Source organism: Mchenga conophoros, linkage group LG17 (assembly GCF_057382185.1).
Source record: "Mchenga conophoros isolate Kocher_MC1m ecotype Shallow Benthic linkage group LG17, M_conophoros_male_GT1.1, whole genome shotgun sequence".
Taxonomy (NCBI): Eukaryota; Metazoa; Chordata; class Actinopteri; order Cichliformes; family Cichlidae; genus Mchenga; species Mchenga conophoros.
In genome coordinates this window covers 41,513,897-41,535,102 of record NC_140542.1, presented here as the reverse complement: position 1 = coordinate 41,535,102, position 21,206 = coordinate 41,513,897, and the positions used below count along the sequence as shown (strand labels likewise).

General features: G+C 39.3%; 3 protein-coding genes across 4 annotated transcripts in view; 1 reads left to right on the top strand and 2 right to left on the bottom strand.

Annotated features, from left to right (window-relative positions):
• Positions 1-4,954: 4,954 nt before the first annotated feature.
• LOC146556022 (uncharacterized) lies at positions 4,955-12,379 on the bottom strand. 2 transcript variants are annotated; one of them, XM_085251973.1, is made up of 9 exons: positions 12,239-12,379; positions 11,559-11,761; positions 11,369-11,470; positions 11,195-11,290; positions 11,009-11,119; positions 10,818-10,935; positions 8,107-8,878; positions 7,218-7,276; positions 4,956-7,136 (listed from the first exon to the last, which is right to left on the bottom strand). In XM_085251973.1, exons 1-9 carry the CDS (start codon positions 12,270-12,272, stop codon positions 5,635-5,637), a joined length of 2,997 nt encoding a protein of 998 aa, XP_085108099.1. In that variant the 5' UTR covers positions 12,273-12,379; the 3' UTR covers positions 4,956-5,634. The 2 variants fall into 2 exon arrangements, with proteins under 2 accessions (XP_085108100.1, XP_085108099.1); XM_085251974.1 differs by lacking the exons at positions 11,559-11,761; positions 12,239-12,379 and having other exon boundaries at positions 4,955-7,136; positions 11,195-11,285; positions 11,369-11,447.
• A 921-nt stretch (positions 12,380-13,300) lies between these two features.
• On the top strand, positions 13,301-20,383 carry LOC146556021 (WASH complex subunit 3-like). The gene is given in 8 exon segments (XM_085251975.1): positions 13,301-13,498; positions 14,604-14,624; positions 14,626-14,707; positions 14,799-14,863; positions 14,960-15,094; positions 17,812-17,928; positions 18,010-18,074; positions 18,164-20,383. Coding segments are annotated over 8 exon segments (636 nt in total). The 5' UTR covers positions 13,301-13,447; the 3' UTR covers positions 18,264-20,383.
• LOC146556020 (uncharacterized) overlaps positions 18,270-21,206 on the bottom strand; it is a 6,538-nt gene continuing 3,601 nt past the window's right edge. Inside the window, exon 4 of the mRNA XM_085251099.1 lies at positions 18,270-18,391. Coding sequence (XP_085107225.1) covers positions 18,270-18,391 — 122 coding nt within the window. The remainder of the gene's footprint in view (positions 18,392-21,206) is intronic.

Genomic DNA, 21,206 nt, shown 5'->3' with positions numbered 1-21,206 from the left:
TTTGCAGAGATAATGTTTCCCTAATGCTGATTTTTTAAAAAAAAAAAAATTCTTTAAATCTTAGAGAAATTGTTTTGGTGTTTGAAATACTTTTACCAAAGTATAAAAAATTACAAAAGCTGTGGACTACATCCAAAAAGAAAAAAAAAGATTTGAATATCGTTGAATGTCGTTCTACTTTTATGAAATTTTAGTGGGACTGGGATAAAGTGAGACTGACTGGTGACTTCAAACATTTTGTAATTTATAGGATGTTAAAAATGGCCAAAAATCTACACACCACTTACTTCTTATAAAATATTAATCTTTTCATGTTTTCGACCATCACGCCAAGTGGCCATCTGCACGCAGAGAGAAACATAACACAGCCAATCTCAGATCTCCTGGGATCTGTGGTGAGCGCAGGAATGTGACACATGTTTTGCCACGGCTGCCGAAGCGAGCTGTGTGGTGTTGGAGGAAAGGAGGACCCAAAATGCAGGTGATGACTCATGATTCGAGTGATGTTTATTTACAGGGTGGTGTAGTGGCAAATAGGCAGTGAGGGATGACAGGGAACTAAAGAAACCTAAACTGGAAAAACGAAATAACAAACCTGAGAACATAAGAAACGGGGAGCGAGGCAAAGAGCCGCAGACAAGGGACAGGACAACGTGGAACACAGACGAACCGGCAACAGGCAGGAGAACACACAGGGCTTAAATACACACAGCAGTAATCAGGGGATGAGAGACAGGAGGGCAACACACCTGGAAGAAGTCAGAGCTGACGGGACAGGGGAAACGTAAACTGAACACACTCACACGAGACAGGGACTTTCAGAATAAAACAGGAAACTCAGACACAGAGAACCAGACATGACACTGAACTAACTAAACAGACAGATTCACAAACAGACAGTGTGACACCATAGACCAGGGGTGTGCAATCTCAGTCCACAAGGGCCGGTGTCCCTGCAGGTTTTAGATCTCACCTTGGGTCAACACACCTGAATCACATGATTAGTTCGTTACCAGGCCTCTGGGGAACTTCAGGACATGTTGAGGAGCTAATTTAGCCATTTAAATCAGCTGTGTTGGTTCGAGGACACATCTAAAACCTGCAGGGACACCGGCCCTCGTGGACTGAGATTGCCCACCCCTGCCATAGACAGACAGAACACAGAAGTGGGACCAGGGTAAGCACAGAACAGTAACCTAACAACTGGCAAATCATAACAGAATACATACTCAGGATAAACAAAAGCATAAAGAAACACAAAACACTGAGTCGGCAGACTCAGGACCATGACATGTTTACGCTTTTACAGATACCTTTGTTTGGGAATTATCCACAGACCAAATTAAAGAGGGGCTAGGCCACACTGATTAAAAAACAAAACAAAACAAGTATTAGTGTTCATTTTCAAGTCAAAACTTGAAATTCTATTTTGAGAATAAAGTGGAAATAATGAAATTAGAAAGAAAGTCTTGTCACGGTCTGGGTGCGCAAATCATGTGGAGTAAGGATGAGGACCCAAAATTTGAGTCCCAAATGCAGATAAAGAGGCTGAAACTGAATCTTAACAAAAGGTAAGCTGAGACTAGAGTAACTAACTTCAACTGGGTGAAATTAAACACTAAGGGTGTGGTACATAAAGAACATAGAAAAACCTAAAACCTGGAACATAGAAGGAGCCAGACAGGCAAAAAATGCACTAAAGGACAAAGGAAAACTGACACTATATAACAAATTTCCCACATGTGGGACTAATAAAAGTTATCTTATCTTATATTCACATCAGGGTGATATAGGGAAGCGGAAACACAGGGGAACAAAGCTGGAATTAATAGACATAACGAGATGAGGGAAGCAAAATTGAACACACTGAACACAGGGCAAGAGACTAGCACGATAAAACAGAAAACACACTGAGAAGAAGACACGCTTGACACTGGGGCAGATATAAGAACAAAACAGACGAGAGAAAAGTAGGACCAAACGAGATAAAACATGAAGACATGAGTGTCTAAACATGAAGAGCGGAACACAGGGGAGGTATGGCAACAGAAACCTGAAGATTAGAAAATGTACATTGCTAACATTAGCTAAGCTGGCTAATCAAGTTGTTTCACAAATTCATCTACATGAGGCATTTTGTAGAGCGTATAGCAACCATGGCAGTTGTTTGACTTAGAACATCAGGTTAAATCTCCACATTTGGACTTTTTTCTCAAAAAACTTTCAACCGTATTCTCAAAATGAACACTAAGATTTTTTTTCTTAATTCAGCTCTAATGCTCAGCTGCAGATGTCACTCATTGCTTTTACATATTTCGACTCTTTAGTGTTAGCATTTTAGCTATCACTTTGTTGTGTTTTTGAACCATGAAGTGACCATATTAGGATGAAAGAGTGGAGTGCTATAATACGCGCTAATGCTAGCAATCTTTAACTTTAGCGGTACAAAGCACAGATACACAGACAGCATCTGCTAAGTAGTGCTAGAATTTCACTCACCACTAGTGAAGCTTTTTGGATGGTCTGGACCACAAAGTAAGCATCATATATGCCATTACTAAAGGACGACAACACCACATACAAGTAAGAAAGTTCCAGGTCAGTCACTTAGAGTGTTATATAAATAATTTCTAAATTTACTTTATTTAGAATCACTTGATCAAAGTTAATTATGATCATTTTTTGACCTTATAATGTGAATCTGCTTAATCAATGGTCATGGCAATTTGCATATTAATGATAAAGGAACTGACCTCACAGACCATTGTTCATTGAGTAGACTAGGTTCAGTTGTTGTGCAAATGTCCTGTTTCTAAGATTGGGGAAACCTGCAGTCAGCTGAGACTGAAGAAGATTCTCCCACTGAAAACGCTACATCCAGATGTATAGAACGAACCTTTTGGGATTTACTTACCTGGATGATTGAGCATGCATCAAGACGCGGCTCTGCTTACCAATTCTTCTGTTTTTTTGGTGGGAAAAGAGAGAGAGAAAAAAAGAAGAAAAGAATCAAGAACAAAAAACAGTATAATTAAAAATAAATAAATAAATAAATTAGGTACAACAACATCTCAACAGAGATAAATGGTACTAATATAGCAATATATTATAATGTAATAATATACAGTTCTCCTTTTGAACATGCTTTTTCGAACATCAACAGTTTTCAAGATATCATTGTCAAATTTTATGTGACGGTAGATACAACACTGATTTAATTTTGGGAAAATTGGTCAAAGGTCAAGGTCAAAATCAATAAAAACTTTATATTACCCACACAGAACAAACAGCACACAGCTAGAGGGAGAACACAACAAAGAGCGAGGGAAGTCTGAGACAATATATACACCGAGGGTAATGAGGAAACAGGAAGTTATAAAGCTTACACTAATTACAGACTAAAGAGACAGGGAAAGCAAAATGGAACACGGTGCACATAGGCCTATCAAAATATAACAGGAAGACACTAATACTGAGACCAGCACTAACATATGGAAACTTGACACAAAGACAGAAGTTAAAACAGAAAGAGACGAGACTAAAAAAAATAGAAGAGGAATACCAAAAGGGAATTAACCAATCAATCAACTAAGCAATCAGAAAACTAACGGCACAGAAAACAGGATTCATCATAAGCCCAGGAAAATAAATATAACACTATAACCAGAAGACATAATAATACACAATATAGAGACCACAACATCAAAAATACTAAACCAGAAACCCCCAAATATTCAAGAAGCTCAAAAACAGGGACCAAGGAAATTTCATTATCCACTGTTGCATTGATATGACAGCATATATTTTTCTTGGTGCACAGGAGGGCAAATCAGATTTATGGGAGAGATCAGGCTTTTGCCACACTTAATTTGTGGCAACCCACCCATGACACCCACAAGAACAAAGAGGCTACATGTATGGAGGCGGTTCACAGTCTGAGATTGTGTTCTTAAGAGTTCTTCTGGACTGCATCGATGCAGAGAGCATCCTCACAAACTTCACAACAGCCTTGTACCATAGCAGAAAATTTACATGAAGTTATGGAAAATTTTCCAATGTTTTAAAATAGACACCGAACACCATTAGTTCTCAGTTAGTGTATGAGGAACTCTATCAGAAAATGAAGGGGACAGACTGCTTTTTACCACAGACAGCTGGAGCTGTGTGAAGGAAATTAGGTTATGTTTATCATCTTTATAACACCATAACCATCAGATCAATGAGTCATTTGGTTTTTATGTGAACTGCCGACACAAATAAAGAAGACACATCACCTGACATGCAGAATCATTTTTCAAGGTCACCTCAACAGCACCAAATGTCACCAAGCACGTTTTCGCAAGAGTTCCACATTTAAACAAATTAAGGCTTGCTTGCAGGTCCTAAATGGGCCCCTCGTGTATGTCACAAAACGAGATGGTGATCGGACAAAACTGAATCAGAGACACAAAATCAAACAAAAAAAAAGAAAGAAGAAGAGACAAACAGAACATAAAGGACCTCAAAGAGCAATGAAAAGTTGGAGAGGGTGCATTTATGATCAGTGGTGCAAAATGAGATATGAAACAAAAACCGAGACACAGAAAGATAAAGAGATTAAAAAAAACAATCAAATGATACACAAAGATCCAACATAGGATAAAACATGACTGTAATGAGACAAAATGTTGTAGAACATCAGCAAACTGTCTATTTGGTGAGACAAAACTACCAAAACTCTGCGTGGTTTTCAGCTTCTCTGTGGGATGAGTGAGGAAGATACATGTGCCCAGAGGCCCTAAACTTTCATAATCCGTCCATGCATTTTGCATGTTGTGTATGTTCAGGTCTTTTATCGTCTCAAATTATTAAGGCCTAAATGGAAGAAACTTACCGCAACAAAGCGCTAAGACTTACTAACGAGCAGAATTATCACTACAGATGTAAGGCAATGGCGGTGACAGAAAACCTGTTTCTGTACAGGTATTATAAATAGTCCTGAGGGGAGGATGTGCATGTCTGACCACATTTCACAATAATGCATTCAGTAGCCGCCGAGATATCAACCTCTGATTTCCTGTCATTGTTACTCATCACAACACTGAACTATGTAACCCTTTGAGGTTGCTTGGTTTGGCCTTAAAGTTGAATGCAATCCAACATACAACACTTTCTCAGCAAAAAAAGAAACATTACATACATCATAAAAGGATGATTTATTGCATGATGCTCATTTTAATGTTTGATGACAACAGTTCTCCAAGAAGTCTAGAAAATCATGTTTTTCCTTTCTTTACTACCTGCTGGTAGTATCTTTGGTTTCAGGTGGGCAATAGTACAATGGCAACACAAAGAAGGAAAAAGGCAGTACATGCAGTGAAAAAGTCCACTACAGGAGCAGTTTTTGTTCATCTTCCGTTTGAAAGTATTTTGAATATGATTTCCTTGTTGTGAAGTGAAAAGAGTAAAACTGCCAATATAAAAATTTATTTTTTTAAAAGAAAAAATCGATTTTGCTGACAAGCTGAGGGCCTGTTGTTTCGCTCCTGATCTGCATAAAATATATTTTCTCCAATTATATAAATCTAAACATCTAAACAAAATATTCCTTCCCCACCCTACTTATTTAACCTCTGGGAGTTTCTGTTACAAGTTTCATTCCTTGGTCTCTACAGACTGCACTGTGTCTCCTTCGTCTCTATGTGTCTCCATGTGTTTTTTCAGTTTGGCCTTAGATGCGAACGTCATCATGCACCGCTCGCAGCGCGGCTTCACCCGCTTTAAGCCAGAATGGCTGCGTTTGTGTCGTGCCAGCTCGGACGAGCTCTTGAACTTCAGCTCGCATGTGTCGCAGGGATACGGGCGTTCCCCCGTGTGGATTCTCTGATGCAACTGAGCCTCACTGAGGGTGAGGAAGGACTTCTCACAGTGTCCACAGGGGAATGGCCGCTCTCCTGTGTGGATCAGGTTGTGTCTGGTGAGGGCGTAGGGTTTGGTGAAGCCCTTCCCGCAGTAAGTGCAGGGGTAGGGGCGGGCCCCAGTGTGTGAGACGATGTGCTCTTGCTGTGTTTTCTTGCTCTTAAAGCGCTTCCCGCACTGAGGGCAGGAGTACGGCCTGTCGTCCACGTGTGACCTGTGATGTTTTGAGAGCTCGCCCTGTGACAAAAAGCCTTTCCCGCACTGAGAACAGAGGAAGGGTTTCTCCCCGGTGTGCATCCTCTCATGTCTGGCCAGCACAGACACCAAGGTGAACCTCTTTGGGCAGTGGGAGCACTGGAAAGGGCGCTCACCCGTGTGAACACGGAGGTGTTTGATGAGCATGAAGCGCAGCGAGAATCGTTTGCTGCACTGGTTGCACTGGTAGGGTCGCTCCCCAGTATGGGTGGACAGATGTCTCTTAACGTCAGACCTCCGAGTGTACGTCTTCTCACAATGTGGACATTTAAACTGACGCTTCACCTGATGCATCTGCCTGTGCTGAGAGCGTGCGAGTAGGGTGTCGAAGCCTTCGCCGCACTGCTGGCAGATGTAGCGTTTAGCGGTGACGTGGGACTTCCTGTGCTCCAGCAGCTCAGACGGAGTCGGGAAACTCTGACTGCAGATGGAGCACATTTGAGGCAGCTGGCTCTCCTGCGAGTGAGACTTTTTATGGTGGACAGTCAACGCCCTCAGGTTAGCGAAGGAGCTCCTGCATACCTGGCAGGTGAAGGAGATGGCTACGCCGTGATGTTTGCTCTCGTGCTTCGCCAGATCCCACGAGTGCTGGAAGGTTCGGTCACACTGCGAGCAGTGAAACGGTCTCTCTCCCGTGTGAGTGAGCTGGTGTCTCCTGACATCCGATGTCCGGGTGAACGTCTTACCGCATGTTTCGCATGTGAGTGATCTCTGACGGCCGTGCAACTGAGAAACACTCTCTCTGCTTTGCTCTGGCTGCTCTGCTTTTCTCTCCTCCGAGTTTCCTCTGGGAAAAAGTTTAATAGATGTAAATATTTCATCTGTGCTGGAGGGGGATGGTGTAAATTTAACTCCTGAGAGAGTCCTGTATGCTTCTTTGCGAACGCTCTGCATGTGGAAGTGTGGAGGACTGTTTTCATCCGAGTTATGGAAAGGACACTGCGAGCAGGTGAAGATGATAGACGTCATCTCGTGTGAATCTCCTGCATTAAAATAAAGGAACAGATACATGAGTGGATTTATTTAAGAAGTTCAACATTGTTTTCTTCTTGACATCACATCACCTTTGTCAGATCCTTTGATGGCTATCACAGAAGGGGCAGCTGATCCATCAGCAGTGCTCCTGGAGAAATCAAAACACTGTGTCACAATATTTAAAGGAAAATCTCTCAGACTTCTCACATTTTTGTGATATGAACAAGTAGAAGAAAGTGTAACAGGAAACCATAAATGTTTAATCAGAATGCTAAAGTACATAAAGCACATAAAAATCCTTTCAAAGTCTGTCATCTTGTCCTGGGATACAGCAGTTTATATGCACTCATCATAGGGATTAATATCATGGTAATTTCGAGCTTTTAAAGAATTGGGTGCACAAGTACAACAAATTCTTGCTTTTTAAAGTAATTAAATATGTATGCTGTACAATCATTTCACCTTGGAAAAAGAACAAATCAAGGAAATCATTAAAAGCTCAAAATTACCCCGATATTCATGTCCACAATGACTGCATGCAAACTTGATCTGCAGATGAGAAGCTGCTCATATCTGTGTACTAAATATGCTCCAGTGAGCACAAAGACGTTAAAACCAGGGAATCGTCCAGCCTATAACATGTTAATTAGTGAGGTTTTAGCAGTGCTGACGGGCAGATTTATTTATTTTTTAACATTTGCACCGATCCAGAGCAAGCATTTAAGGATGCTGGGTGTGGCTTCACATTTACCAACCAGACATGACAGTAATGACCTATTTTCTTATAATATTTTAACCGTGACCAGGAATATTTTAACCATACTTAAATGGATGAGCATGAATTAAAAAGTGCATCTTTAGATTATAATAGCTATACCCAAGATCAACATAACCAAATTAATCAGATTTTTTTTTGTTATTCTAATAAGGTGTACATTTCTGCTAAAGATATTTGGAATGAAAATAATGTTTTTGTACATTTTTGGTTCTTCAGGATTTTCTCTTGTTGTCCTTTTTATTTTACACGTCTCGTTGCAACTCGGCGAAGTCTTTAGTTGCAGACGTGTGGATCTGCGCATGTTTCCTGACGTGTCAGACTCCTGTGCTTCCGACATTTCGGTCTGGATTTCTGCCATTTCTTGAGCAGAAAATGAATTATCTTTCAGGTCTGCGCATATATTTCTCTCTATGCCTCCAAGCTGGAACTCATCTGTCACTTCTTCTGCAATGACTTCCCGTTTCCCTTTAGTCACTTGGTCACTTATTTCAAGCCCTTCATGGCTTTTTCCTTCATCTGTTCCCTTTCCTGGTTCAAGATCGTCATTTATGGATGACTGGTTGTTCTTTTCTGTAAGTACGTCTTGCCCCCTTAATGCAAAGGTTCTCGTCAACGTCTCCAAAGCTTTCGCTACATCCACAGTCTCACTCGTTTCTTCAGCCCTCACAGCAGGAGCCTCTTCGTCGCCAGCGCTATCAGCACTTACAGCCACTATCTCCTCTTCATAGAAATCTGTCTGAACTTGAACTGCAGCCGACTCCATCATTTGCTCATCCACCTCAGCTGCTCCGACTTCCACTTCAGTGTAAACGGTGACCACGCTGTACTGGTCGGTTCCCACTAAAGTGACTGGGTTCAATACGTTAGCGTAGTTATGGATGGCGTCCAGTCCAACTGATACGTTTGTCTTTTGTGAGGGAGGGATTGATAATGCAGACATGATGGAGTTACCAGCAGTGGAAGAAGGACCGTCTGCAAAAAAGAGACTCATCAGCTACTGCAGAGAGAGACATATGTGAACAAAATCTCTCAATTCATTTTATTTATATAGTGCCAATCAAAACAGACTCAGGTACTAGGAAGTAAGAGTATAAAGTGTATACTAATAATAGTACACACACACACACACACGTATATAATACAAACAAATGTATTTAGGTGCGATGAACACGACATCTATTGTATCTGTTATTAAACATTTAGTTGACGTGTTACAAATATGTGGGAATCAAAGTAGGTTAAAGCCTGGTTACACTATCATTTTGTGGTATCAGTCTAAAACATAAATGTATACAATAGAATATGGAATGACTGAGTTCATTTATATGCAAAGTAATATGATGTATTTGATTGTATTTCCAAGCCAATTCAACCTTTTCTCTCAAACCTTCTCTTCAAAACATTGAACCTGAGAGGACACTTAGATATATTCTCAGAAATTGTCATTTAAAGTTTGCTGATAAAAGCATTAGGAAGTCACGAGCACCTCTATATTTTGGTGTCAAAATTATGTTAACATACTGTAATACACAATTCACTCAAACATGGCAAACAAGAAGAGGATTAAATACATTTAGTTTTGTTTATACAACTTGTGTTTTTTAATTTCTTTTGGCATAAAAAAGATTAAAAATATAATTTATTACATTAGGAAATGTCACTAAAATAGCTTTGTCACTTAACAGCCATCAGGTCACCCCTATCCCACTTTGAGCTAAGGTTGAGTTAATATTCACCTCTCTTCGTGGAATTTTCCCCGTTTAGAAAAACCAAATGGAAAATCCCATCAATGAATAACTGCAAGGCCAAAATGTATGAAGGAGACTTCATTTGAAAAATAACAACTTCTAGTTTCTGGAAATTTATTTGTTTAGCATGTGAGTGAAACATCACCTAACCCCAAATGGTTTGCTGGAGATTTGGTGGGTGTTTAGACTTTAGATAATTCAATTCAATTTTATTCATATAGCGCCAATTCAGTCGCCTCAAGGTGCTTTATATCGTGATGGAAAGACCCTCCAATTTTAGAAAGAAACTGACAATCACGCAACCACCTATGAGGACAAAAAAAAGTATTTAACAGAATGAAACCTCACGCAGAAATAGGCTGAGGGAGGTGCTGTCAGTGCTGTCACAGTTGAGTTAAGGAAAGCAAACCAGTAGTCTAAGCCTATTGCATCACAATGAGTCCACTAGGGTCTATTTGACATAATCTGGTCATCAGATGGTGATTGTGAGGGTTACATGGAGATGTGATCCTCACATATTGAAATGCACCAACTATACATGCATACCAGGTGGACTTTAAGTGGGCTTTTAACAAGTAAAACAGGAATGAGTGCTCGGCTGTTGGTGCTTTAGCTGTTCCTCTCCATAACAGAGTAAAATCAAGGCCTAAGGGAGGATTCAGAGTCACCTGATCCAGCTCTAACTATAAGTTTTATCAAAAAGTAAAGTTTTAGGCCTAATCTTAAAGGTAGAGAGGGTGTCTGTCTTCAGAATCCAAACTGGGAGCTGGTTCCACAGAAGATGGGCCTGATAGCCGAAGACTCTACCTCCTGTTCTACCTCTAAAAACTCTAAGAACCATAAGTAAGCCCGCAGAGAGAGGGCAAAGACCTCATTAGGTAATATGACACTAATAGGTCTTTAAACAGGGCCTGTTAAGATAAGCATTATATCTCAGAAAGTTCTGATAAAGTGCATTACTATACACTACAAACCTGTTGCTATGAATTTATCCACTGATCTTGAAATATTAAGAAGTGAGAACTAATTATGCAACTTTAAATCTGACTTTTTAACCCAGCTGTGATGATGCAACATCTTGCTTCATAGTTTTGTTGATTGTGAAAACTGCTGCAGCTCTACTTAAAGTAAAGCGCTATACAAATACAGGCCATTTTACTTACATGCCATTTTCAGTAGTCCTGAACTTTTGTAGTGCTGGTAGATAAAGCTCAGATCTTCAGTTGACAACTGAATGCATTCCCCCAAAACAGAAGGAGCTGAGTCCAGCCAGGCTACAGTCTGTAATCACAGCACAATGTTAATATAACCCGCTGAAAATCACCTGAAACAATTATGTTATCTGACTGAATACCTGCTTTAGGTCTGGTACTGGAAGCAACTTTTCCAGCTTGGAGAGCAGATTCCATAATAACATATTTAGTGCTGAGTCATACTGTGGACCGTATTCCACTGGAAACACTTCCTGTAAGATAATAAGATGTTATTTTTATTCTGAGCATTTTCAAGCAAAGATATGAAATACTAAAATATGTCCTACCTGAAAAAAATATGCCCTCTCAATTGGATCTTTCAGCAGACTTTGAACCAGAGCGACAAAAGTAGACTCTGTTGTTTTCACCTCTGCATCCCTATACTGCAACAAATTGAAGTGATATCTTGAAAAAAGTACTGGGCACACTTTATTTTATCCGCTTCTCTTTAACGTACTTACATCTGTGTTTTCAGAGGTTACTGGGAGTCTGTCCAAATGGCTCTGGATTGCTTGAGAATCAACAGAACCGCGTGTCGAGCCTTTGCAAAGCTCCAGTATCAACTGAAATATCAATAAACTGAGTTTTTACAGAATCAACGCAGCAAAATAAACATACATGGATGGCATGTCAGCCAGACTACCTCCTCACCCTCGCTCTGAGTCCGAGGATGAGCTGGGCTCTCTGCCTGTGGCTGATCAGACCAGGAATCGCCTCTGTCACTGTGAACACGAACTCCTGCAGCTTCTGGTAGTTCATCACATCTTTCTGCTTCACCAGCTGCCACATGGAGGCAGACAGAAGCTGCAGAGGTGGCACCAGGAGTTGGAGGGATGAGAGAGACAGGCTTGGATCTAAAACATAAAGGTGTAATGTAACAAATGGTCTTTAGAGGGCAGCAATCAACTTTAAACTCCAGAACTCACATTATAACAATACATATGTTATTCATTTAATTCAGTGCTGTTCATATATTACTATGGTAATAATTTTCTCAGGTAAAGCAGTGCACACATATGTATTTTTTTTTGCCCTGCATTTAAACAGCCATAAGCTTGGGAACCCGAATAATTGCTGGGCCGCCCTTAATAAAAGGAGTTTTAAATTGCGATTCTTCAAATATATCATCACCTATGGTTTAGACAATAAATTAAGCATAATACTTGACAGAATAATAAAAAAAACTGAAAATAATTGATTTATTTTTCATGCTAAAGCTTAAATCGTGCGTATCACGATTCCTTTAAATAGACGGCCCCCGCTAACTGTGTAACCGGCATAGACGTAGCTTACTTTATATCGCAGCTGGTTCAGATTGCCACTGTACCCACCGTTTGTTTTCTCTGCAGAGTCGAGAACCTCCATGGGTGCACTGTGCCTCTTGTGGCGCCGAAAATTAGGTGTTAAGTTGTTTTGTTTTAGTTAGCAGCTAACATGCGCTGTTCGGACGCAAGCACCGTTTCCTCAACGCTTATACTCCGATTCCGCTTTTCAAAATAAAAATATCAAAGCTGACAGGCGACTTGTCTCGCTGACATTAATTTCTTACAGTTTTGTTTTTAGTTGGAAGACAAGATAGGACAGACTTTCCTAATCCTACAAATCCTAAAAAATTTGTAATTCAAATGTTACATAAATTAAAAAGTAAGTAAACAAGTAAACATTGCATCTGCATGCCTTTCCCCAGCATGAAGCTATACTGCTGCTTACTGATCGTCACCTCTCTTCTTAACCTAGCTTGTAGAATTCCTTCTCATAGCGTCACGGTTTGGCACATCAGCCTTATCCCTCTGTAGTTACTACAGCTCTGTACATCACCCTTGTTCTTGGCAGTCAGTACCACGATATTCATGTCCATGTAAAAAAACAAAAACAAAACAGTAGACCGTAATAAAGTAAAAATATCTCCTATCTAACAAAGCAAGATTTAAAGAATTAAAATTTGCAACAATATATCTCCAAGCATTCTTTTAACTGAGATTTTTTTAATTTAAAAAGCATGAACATTATCTGATAATGAAGACCTCATTGTTTGAGTTCATTGTTTTGCTTGCCTCCTATAATCTGTTCTTTATTTTTTGTTGTCAAAAACCTATAAATAAATAACTAAATAAATGCAAATTCTATACAACAATGATATTTTCATGGCTAAATTACAATTAGCTCCGAATGTAGCAAAAGTTCCACTTTTACTTTGAAGTAACACCCAACCCACCACCCCCTCTTAACTTTATTTTAACACAAACAATTTACAGAAAAATACAAACATGGCGGTTGACAGTGCATATAATTTAGGTAAAGCGGGGAACAAGAAAAAATACAGGGTTAAAAAAAAATACAGGCTCGAGGGTTTTTGAAGTGCGACTTCGAGGCAGACTTCTGCTACGCAGTTGGTGACGTCAGGACGTGATCACGCAACCCAGAGTCACGTGAACCGTTTCACATATGTAAATGTTTTAATAACCTGTTTTCGGTCTTTTTTGCAGTGAAATTTCTTGCTGCTGAATTTGAAAGTGCACTTTAATCTTCAGCCATCCAACATGGACGAGGACGGGCTGCCCATCGTGGGCTCTGGAGTCGACCTTACCAAGGTTGGCGTTGACTAGTTAGCTAACATAGCTATTTGAGTAGCTGGTGAGGAAATGAAAGCAGGCACAAGCAGAGCTGCTTGACATATGTTTTGTTTAAGAAGTAAGATAACACAAAGGCTGTTTATCGGTGATAGAAGCCTATAGCTTGTAAGTCATTAACAGATATGACTGTCGCAAGCGCTTGTAGTTCAATTTCCCTGATAAATGTGGGATTTTTTTTTTCTGAAGTGAATATATGTTGTTTCTACACTTGATCTTCCAGGTTAACAGATTTAACCTTTGCAAAGAGATATACTTACGCTTATCTTTTTTTTAAACAGTTTTGTTTAAAATAAATCTATGAAGTGAAAATGTCTGTCTTTTGTATAAATAACTGTTTTTCGGGAAGGGATGCTTTTTATTTTATTAACCGTTCTGGGCAATATTAGCTAATCTAAAATGCTGTTTTGCTCTTGTGAAATATAAGTGGTATATTTTGCATTCAGCATTTGAAGTTGCCTGTGAATGACTGTCAGTATGTTAAACTTGTTCTACTCATTATTTTTTTTCACAAGAATAATAAAAATATTTTTGCATCACGTTTAAAAGCAAGATACTTCACAAAAAACTGATTAAAAGGTTATAAAAGACAGAAAATGAGAAAATAAAAAGAAAGCAAAACATAACAATAAAATATGAAATGGCATATATATCGTTTGGAGACAGCACTACTAAAGAAGTTGTTAAAAAGATGAAAATGTTCAGATTTTGATTGGGAGTGATCAGGGTGGACCTGGAGACAAGGCGGACATGGTTTGGATGTGCAGAGGAGGGATATATTGGACAAAGGGTGTTAAACGTGGAGCTGCCTGGCAGGAGCAAAAGGGAAAGACCACAGAGGGGGTTCATGGATGAAGTGAAGGAGGATGATTTTCAGGGCAGGGTGAAGTGGAGGTGAATGATCTGATGTGCCGACACCTAAAAGGAGCAGGGGAAAGAAGATGTGTGCAGCCTAGGGAGGAGAAGTTGCTTTAAGGGGAGATTGGACTGGGAGTTGTTTCATTTCCTTGTTATATTACACTTATGTTCCTTCTACCTTAAATTCCTTTTCCTGTGTTTCCTTCAGGTTCCTGCGATCCAGCAGAGAAAAAATTGTTGCCTATCTCAATCAATTTGTTGCACACACTGTCCGCTTCCTTAACCGCTTTTCCACAGTGTGTGAAGAGGTTTGTTTATCTTTATTTCTCTTCTGTTCTCGTCATGAAACAAAAAATGTCTGTAACACTTAAATCCTGAACTGTTGTATAACATCTTCCCCCAGAAACTTGCAACATATCTCTTCGCATACAGCAGATAGAAACCAGCCTGTGCATTTTGGAGGCCAAGGTGAGTTCTGAAGCCTCTGCAGGCTGCAGTGCAACATTATCTTAATTTCATGCCAATTTACTTGATATTTATGGAGCAATATTGTGCTCTGTGTAGTTGTCTTCCATTCCTGGACTGGAGGACGTCACAGTCGAAGGACTCAGTAAGCAGCAGCAGACTGCACAGGCCAATGGACCCATCATCCCCAATCAGAGCCAAATCGATGGTCCAGTAGCAGCGCCTCAAGAAGAGGTAGATACACAAACTCGTACACATGGAAACATAGCTCCATCCAGCTTCGCTGAACTGCAAAGTCGAGGATTTTTTTTGACAGTTTTAAAATAAACCTGTGAGCAGACAAAGGTTTCAAAGCACCCCCAAGACCACCTAATTAGAACTTAATATCTGACCTGTTTAGTCCATTTCAACTTGACAATCCCACATTTGAGAGAGGCTCCTCTAATATATCTTTGACACGATGGGAGCCAGAGCAGCTTTTCTCTTCTGTATTTGTTGTCCAGACATTCAAGTAAAATTTCCACTGTTTTGACTACAGTGGGATGATGTCCCACCACATGTGTTTTTGTTTTCTTCTCTAGATGAAGAAAGGGAATATTTCCATGGAGCTTTATCTGGCTGAAGTTCAGTTGTTTCCAGAGTAGCTCTTTTAATGCAAGAGAGCCAGTAAAGAGAAAAAACTGAAGTAGTTGAAGACAAATTAAACTTTGGTGTTTTTCTTTTTGGAATATAATCAAATTGTAGTGGTTTTGATGACCTCCACCTCTGTTACTGAAGTGAAAATGAAAGAACTTCAAGCAGGAATCTCCCACTTGTATTATTTATATCTACCAGTGGAGCAATTTTAAAAAAGAGCCACATGAAGATAGTTTAGGGTAAATGAGATGATGAAAAGAGCATAAATGTTATTTGAAAGATCCCTTGCAAAGAGGACCTCAAACAGAAAACTTTTACAGGCTTTCATTTCTCTTATTGTGAAACATTTGCAGAAACATGTTGTGGAAAAGTCAAACTTTTTTATTTAAAGACAAAACATTTATCTTTTTACTAGGGGTGCAACGATACTCGTATCGATATTGAACCGTTCGATACAGTGCTTTCGGTTCGGTACGCATATGTATCGAACAATACAAATTTTTTAATTAATTTTATCAACTTTCCTTCTGACGATGCTGTCTGTGCTGAGCGCTGAGTGGATCTGCGCTCGACAGTGCAGCCTAGGCGAGTAGTCGAACGCAGATTCACTGAGCGCAGGGCAAGCTAGCGAGACAGAAGTTAAGCTCTCCTTGCAACATGGCAAATTGAACCTCCCCCACCCTCATTCAGATGTGGTGTTTGGAATTATTTTGGTTTTCATGTGACGTATGACCCTGAAGGTAAGCGCGTCATGGACAAAAGAAAAACAGTATGTCGGTTGTGCCACGCAATGCTCAATTACATTGGTGGGAACTAGTGTGTTAGCGCAGTTAGCTCGTTAACGTGTTGACGCCGTCCAGCCCCACGCACGGGGCGATCCGTGGTAGCTCGTTAACGGAGATTTGCCGTGTTGTGGCTTTAACGCCATTTCAACGAGATTAACGCTGACAGCACTAGTGGGAACACAACGAATATGACTGCACATTTACTCCAACAGCATCCTAGTGCAAAGACAAGTGGAAGCAGACAAAAACAACAAGCACGGATGCTACAAACAAGAAGCGTATAGTATAGCTTTTATTTTGGAAAGAGCCATTTCTCTGTAATAAACTCTCCTTTCCAAAGATGAGTGATTCCTCAATCAGGATTTTTTTTTATCCCTTTGTTGTTTCAGCAACATTAAATTTAAAAACTGTACTTTTGAGTTAAAATATATATTTATAATTTTAATAAATGACAAATTAAAAAGGCATGAACATTTTTTTTTGTATCGAAAAAATATCGAACCGTGACACCAAAGTATCGAACCGAACCGTGAATTTTGTGTATTGTTGCACACTTACTTTTTACAGTTAACACTTCATGCATTATTCTACCACAAAAGAGAATAGATGAGAGGGGGGGGCAACAAATCTCTGGAAAAGGGAAAAGGGACCTGTTTAAGTAGAGAAAGGTGTGATGAATGACTGAATGCCAAAGGAGATGGTCTTACAGGGGAAGATTTTATTTAAGCTAAATATCATCACTGAAATCCTGTACTATGAGATCCCACAGGGCTCCATCATAGGACCGTGCTGTTTAGTGTATTCACCAATCATTTTTTATGATCTTGTTGCTGGGAGTGTTGCATGTACATTGTAATGTCTTTGAGCAAGTTGCTGTTAAGTTAGCATTCACCATTCAAAAAGTTATCAAATGCTCTGAGCAAATTTGCAGAGCGATCGGGTCCACCACAAGGGGGCACTGTAGCGTGCCTGAGCAAGGCACCACTTTTTTACAGTCTACTTTCCCTAACAGATAAAATAAAGCTTGGAATTTGCTTCCAAAGGATTTGCAGATTTGCACAGATTCTCCTCTCATGATTTGGATAAAAAAAGGATTTTGAGAATTAATTTCATTATAATTTTCTTTTTGTTTTTGCAAAATCTATTTGTTTTTTATTATATGTGTGTCTATGCACATATTTATTTGGTATTTCATCATGTGCATATCTGTTATTTGGTGATTTCACTGGTTTTTAACTGCCCAGGGCCTGCAGATGGACAGTAGTAGCTAGTAGCTAAATCTAATACAAAGCATCTTTTGCTTTCATGTGACTAATATATTTAGTACATGGTCCCTTAAAGAAATAAACAGGTAGCACTACGCCCCTAAACAAAGTGATGAAATGTGTATGTTTCCAGGTACTTCCAAAATTGTATCACCTGATTTAAAAACATATCTTAAACTATGAAAATGTAAAACCTGTCAGGATATCTACTGTCATCTAAACCGCTTCACTCTGCCTTCGTTTCTGTGCATGTGTCATGTTGCAGCCTGCTCAGACCACACCAGAAGCTTCAGCGACGCAAAAAGCAGAAGCGGCTGCAGAGAACGTCATGACGGTGGCCAAAGACCCGCGCTATGCCCGATACCTGAAAATGGTTCAAGTGGTGAGTTATTATTACTGCTGCTGTGGTTACCTGCGTAACGGTTTAGTTTTGTGCCTTAATGTGATGTTTAATGTGCCACAGGGGGTTCCGGTGATGGCCATACGGAATAAAATGGTCATGGAGGGTTTGGATCCCAATCTGCTTGAGTGAGCGTTTTTTAAATTACTGTTCTGGTTATTACCAGTTTTCTGATAAACTGACAAACAATATGTGACTTGTTCTCTGTTGACCATAGCACACCTGATGCCCCCGTGCCCGACGGAGGAACGAAGACCTCAGAGGACCAAGACGCTGCCGGCAGCAACTCTGATAGTGAATCATCTTTTAGTGACTGAAATTGCTCATTTGTCCTCAACACACAAAGTTTCCTCATCCATCGCTGTCTGCACAGCTTTAGGCCCGTAGCGAGGAAGTATGAGGTACCTGTTAAGGGCTTCGAAGGAGGTGGTGTGAATGTAGGTGCCTGAAACAGGAAATCCAAATTGAGTGACTGTAGTTTCAGTTTAAAAGAGCTGAACTGGTTCTCCTGTTTAGTCATTCAGTGACCTTTATTTTTGAAAAAAAATTTTTTTCTCATAAATTACTTTTCAAGAGGAGGAGATCATTTTTTCCTCTTAATCATACAAGCAGCAGTCAGAAGATGACAGTAGCAAGTGTTTTAACAAAACCAAACCATATCACATAGAGGTCTTCTGTGGTAGTTGCACCACTGACTAATCACTAATGTCTAATGTCTGAAATGTTGTGTTCACACCAGCTGCAGAGAATATAGCTGGAAACCCATGAACATTCACTCTTAACAACCAGCAGGATGAGAAGGAATCAAGTTACAGTACATTAATTTAGAACTTAACATAATGTCCCAAACATTTACTCATGTTCATCTAAACCTTCTCCTTTTTCCTGTCTCTGTTTCAAAGCAAAGTTCAACTATACAGCTCGAGATTATCTCAAGTTTGTCTTTTATTTCTTATCGGCACTGAGGAGAATCTGAGGTCATGTAGCATGAAGTGAACTTTTTGGTAAAGTTGAAATATTTTAACTACTCCCCTCAGCTCACATCAGTTCTATGGAGGCTTATTACTGCCACTGAATTTTTTCCCATTGATAACTCAGACTTTCGGAACCTAATTAAATTTTTAAAAATGAAATAAAAATTGAAATTAAAATAAGTTTTTTTTTTTTTTTGAGTGGCGAAAACGAGCTTCCATAGATTTTGCCTCCGCATAAACTTTATTAATAGGAAGAACAAATATGTTGGTATTTTCAATGTTGGATATGTTCATGTGCATTCAGGGGTAAATTAAATCTTTGGATCTTGAAACGCTTTTCTCTCTATTTTTAAAAAAAAATTGTACTGTTGTTTAATTATTTTTAAGTTAGAAGTAAATACGTAACAGTTCTAACACAAAGACTATATATCATTTACATCCTATACTATATACAGTATAGTCTTCACCATGCCTGGTGAAATGTAATAATAAAGGAAAGTCCAGTGCAGCAACTGAACTTGGATATACATCACAGTAGTGACGTGGTGTATTTTTTTTTCATTATCAAAGAGATCAGACTTGTGGCAAAAAAAAGAAAAAAACTTATCTCGGTTTTGTTATTTATCCACTCTAAATAAAAGCAGAGGTATGAACTGATCTGATCTGTGGTTTAAATGGGAAGAATTAAATGGGAAGATTCACACTTCTTACATGTGTTATACTATAAATGCTTTTTGTTTTCACTCTAAAGTGCTTAACTATCTCACCTAAGGTTTGTATTACACTCCTGAATATGACTTCCTGATTGTGCTGGCTGATGCGTTCATCAGCCAGGTGTGCTTGCATTTCGAGCTGCCCTCACGTCTGTGTTTACCCAGCCGTCACGGGCAGAGCCAGCAACGTGTCGTACTTGGACGAGGCTCAATGAGAAACCTATGACTGATCTCATTCATGGAGCCTGTCATATCTGCATCAACTCACACAAAGGAAAAGTTGCTCTGCAGCTGCTAATCAGGCTCACGTATAATAATTTCCTCACTCTGTATGATGTATGGGTATGATTTTTTTTTTTATTTTTTAAAGAGATGGAGGTGAAAAAAATGATTTTACATTACATAAATTAAATGTAGTATAAGTGTCCACACCACCTTTATTCGAGCAACAAATGTAGGTATCAGAGCGCCGTCTTTCGGAGACATCACAACATAAACACTTGCTGATTATGAGCAAAAGTGGCTAATATTTGCCATGTTATTCAGAAATGGTTTATTCTCCAATAATGGTAAGACTTGTGCAGTAATCTTTTTGATTATTGTGTAACCTTGATGGAAAAAGAGGATGCTGTTCAGACTAAAATATTCTTTATCAAGACTTTAAATCCGTACCTGCAGCACTGCCTAGTGCACTTTCATCCATTTAGTTGAATCTAATAATTTATAACAATAAAACTATTTTCTTTTTGATATTTGTTTGTTGTTTGATATTCAAATTCTTTGAAAAATGTTAATTTCCCAAAGCTGCTTAAGTTTTGATGTTTGATACAGAGAAATTAATTACTGTACTATTAAGACACTGAGTACTAATACACTCTACAGCCAGTCAGTCCAATGACATGCCTCTTGATCTTCACCTGGTTTTGTAGAGTTATGCTCTAGCTTTTGTAGGTGATGTGTGAACTGCAGTCTTTCTTGTGGTGTTTGTTGTTGGTAGGAAGTACGACTCTTCATCGTCATGTGATTCAAAGCTTGTGGGTACAAGCCTGAGAAAGAGGGGCAATCATGTCATCGCTGTCAGGGATAAGATGTCTTTTAACAGATGCTAAATTGAAGTGAGATAAGTGTGGAGTTGTACTGAAAAAACACCATGCTGGATCTGTGATTCTGCCTTAAATAAACACTCGTACACTTTTTCTTTTCTTTTTTTAAATATGTGCTTTTATTATGCATCTCAGCTGTGCATTACAATCTGTGTTGTAACTCATTTTATAAGCAAAAGTACAAAAGTAGTTCAGAAAAAACAAAAATAAAATGTTTCCCTCTTATAAAAACAGTACCTGTAGTGAAATGGTTACAACCTGTATACATCACTGCGCAGGATCCTTTTATTTTCTTTAATGTACAGTACGTTTATTCCAGCTCCACATTAACAGCTCCAGTCGAGAGCAGTTCAGCAGAAGTATGTGCCTGCTGCTCCGCTAAAACTTGACCACTTTTCTCAGTTTGCATGTCTCTCTGTCTGAGAGATTAAAGGTAATGAAACTTTCAAGTAGCCTTCTAGTTTGTTAAT

Bases quoted from the DNA above. Each gene is read 5' to 3' on its own strand.
- LOC146556022 (XM_085251973.1), bottom strand. From the start codon at position 12,272: ATGGAGGTTCTCGACTCTGCAGAGAAAACAAACG. The intron at 11,471-11,558 runs GTGAGGAGGTAG...TTGATATTTCAG, and splicing joins TCCTCGGACTCAGAGCGAGG to TTGATACTGGAGCTTTGCAA. The intron at 7,137-7,217 runs GTGATGTGATGT...ATTTTAATGCAG, and splicing joins CATCAAAGGATCTGACAAAG to GAGATTCACACGAGATGACG.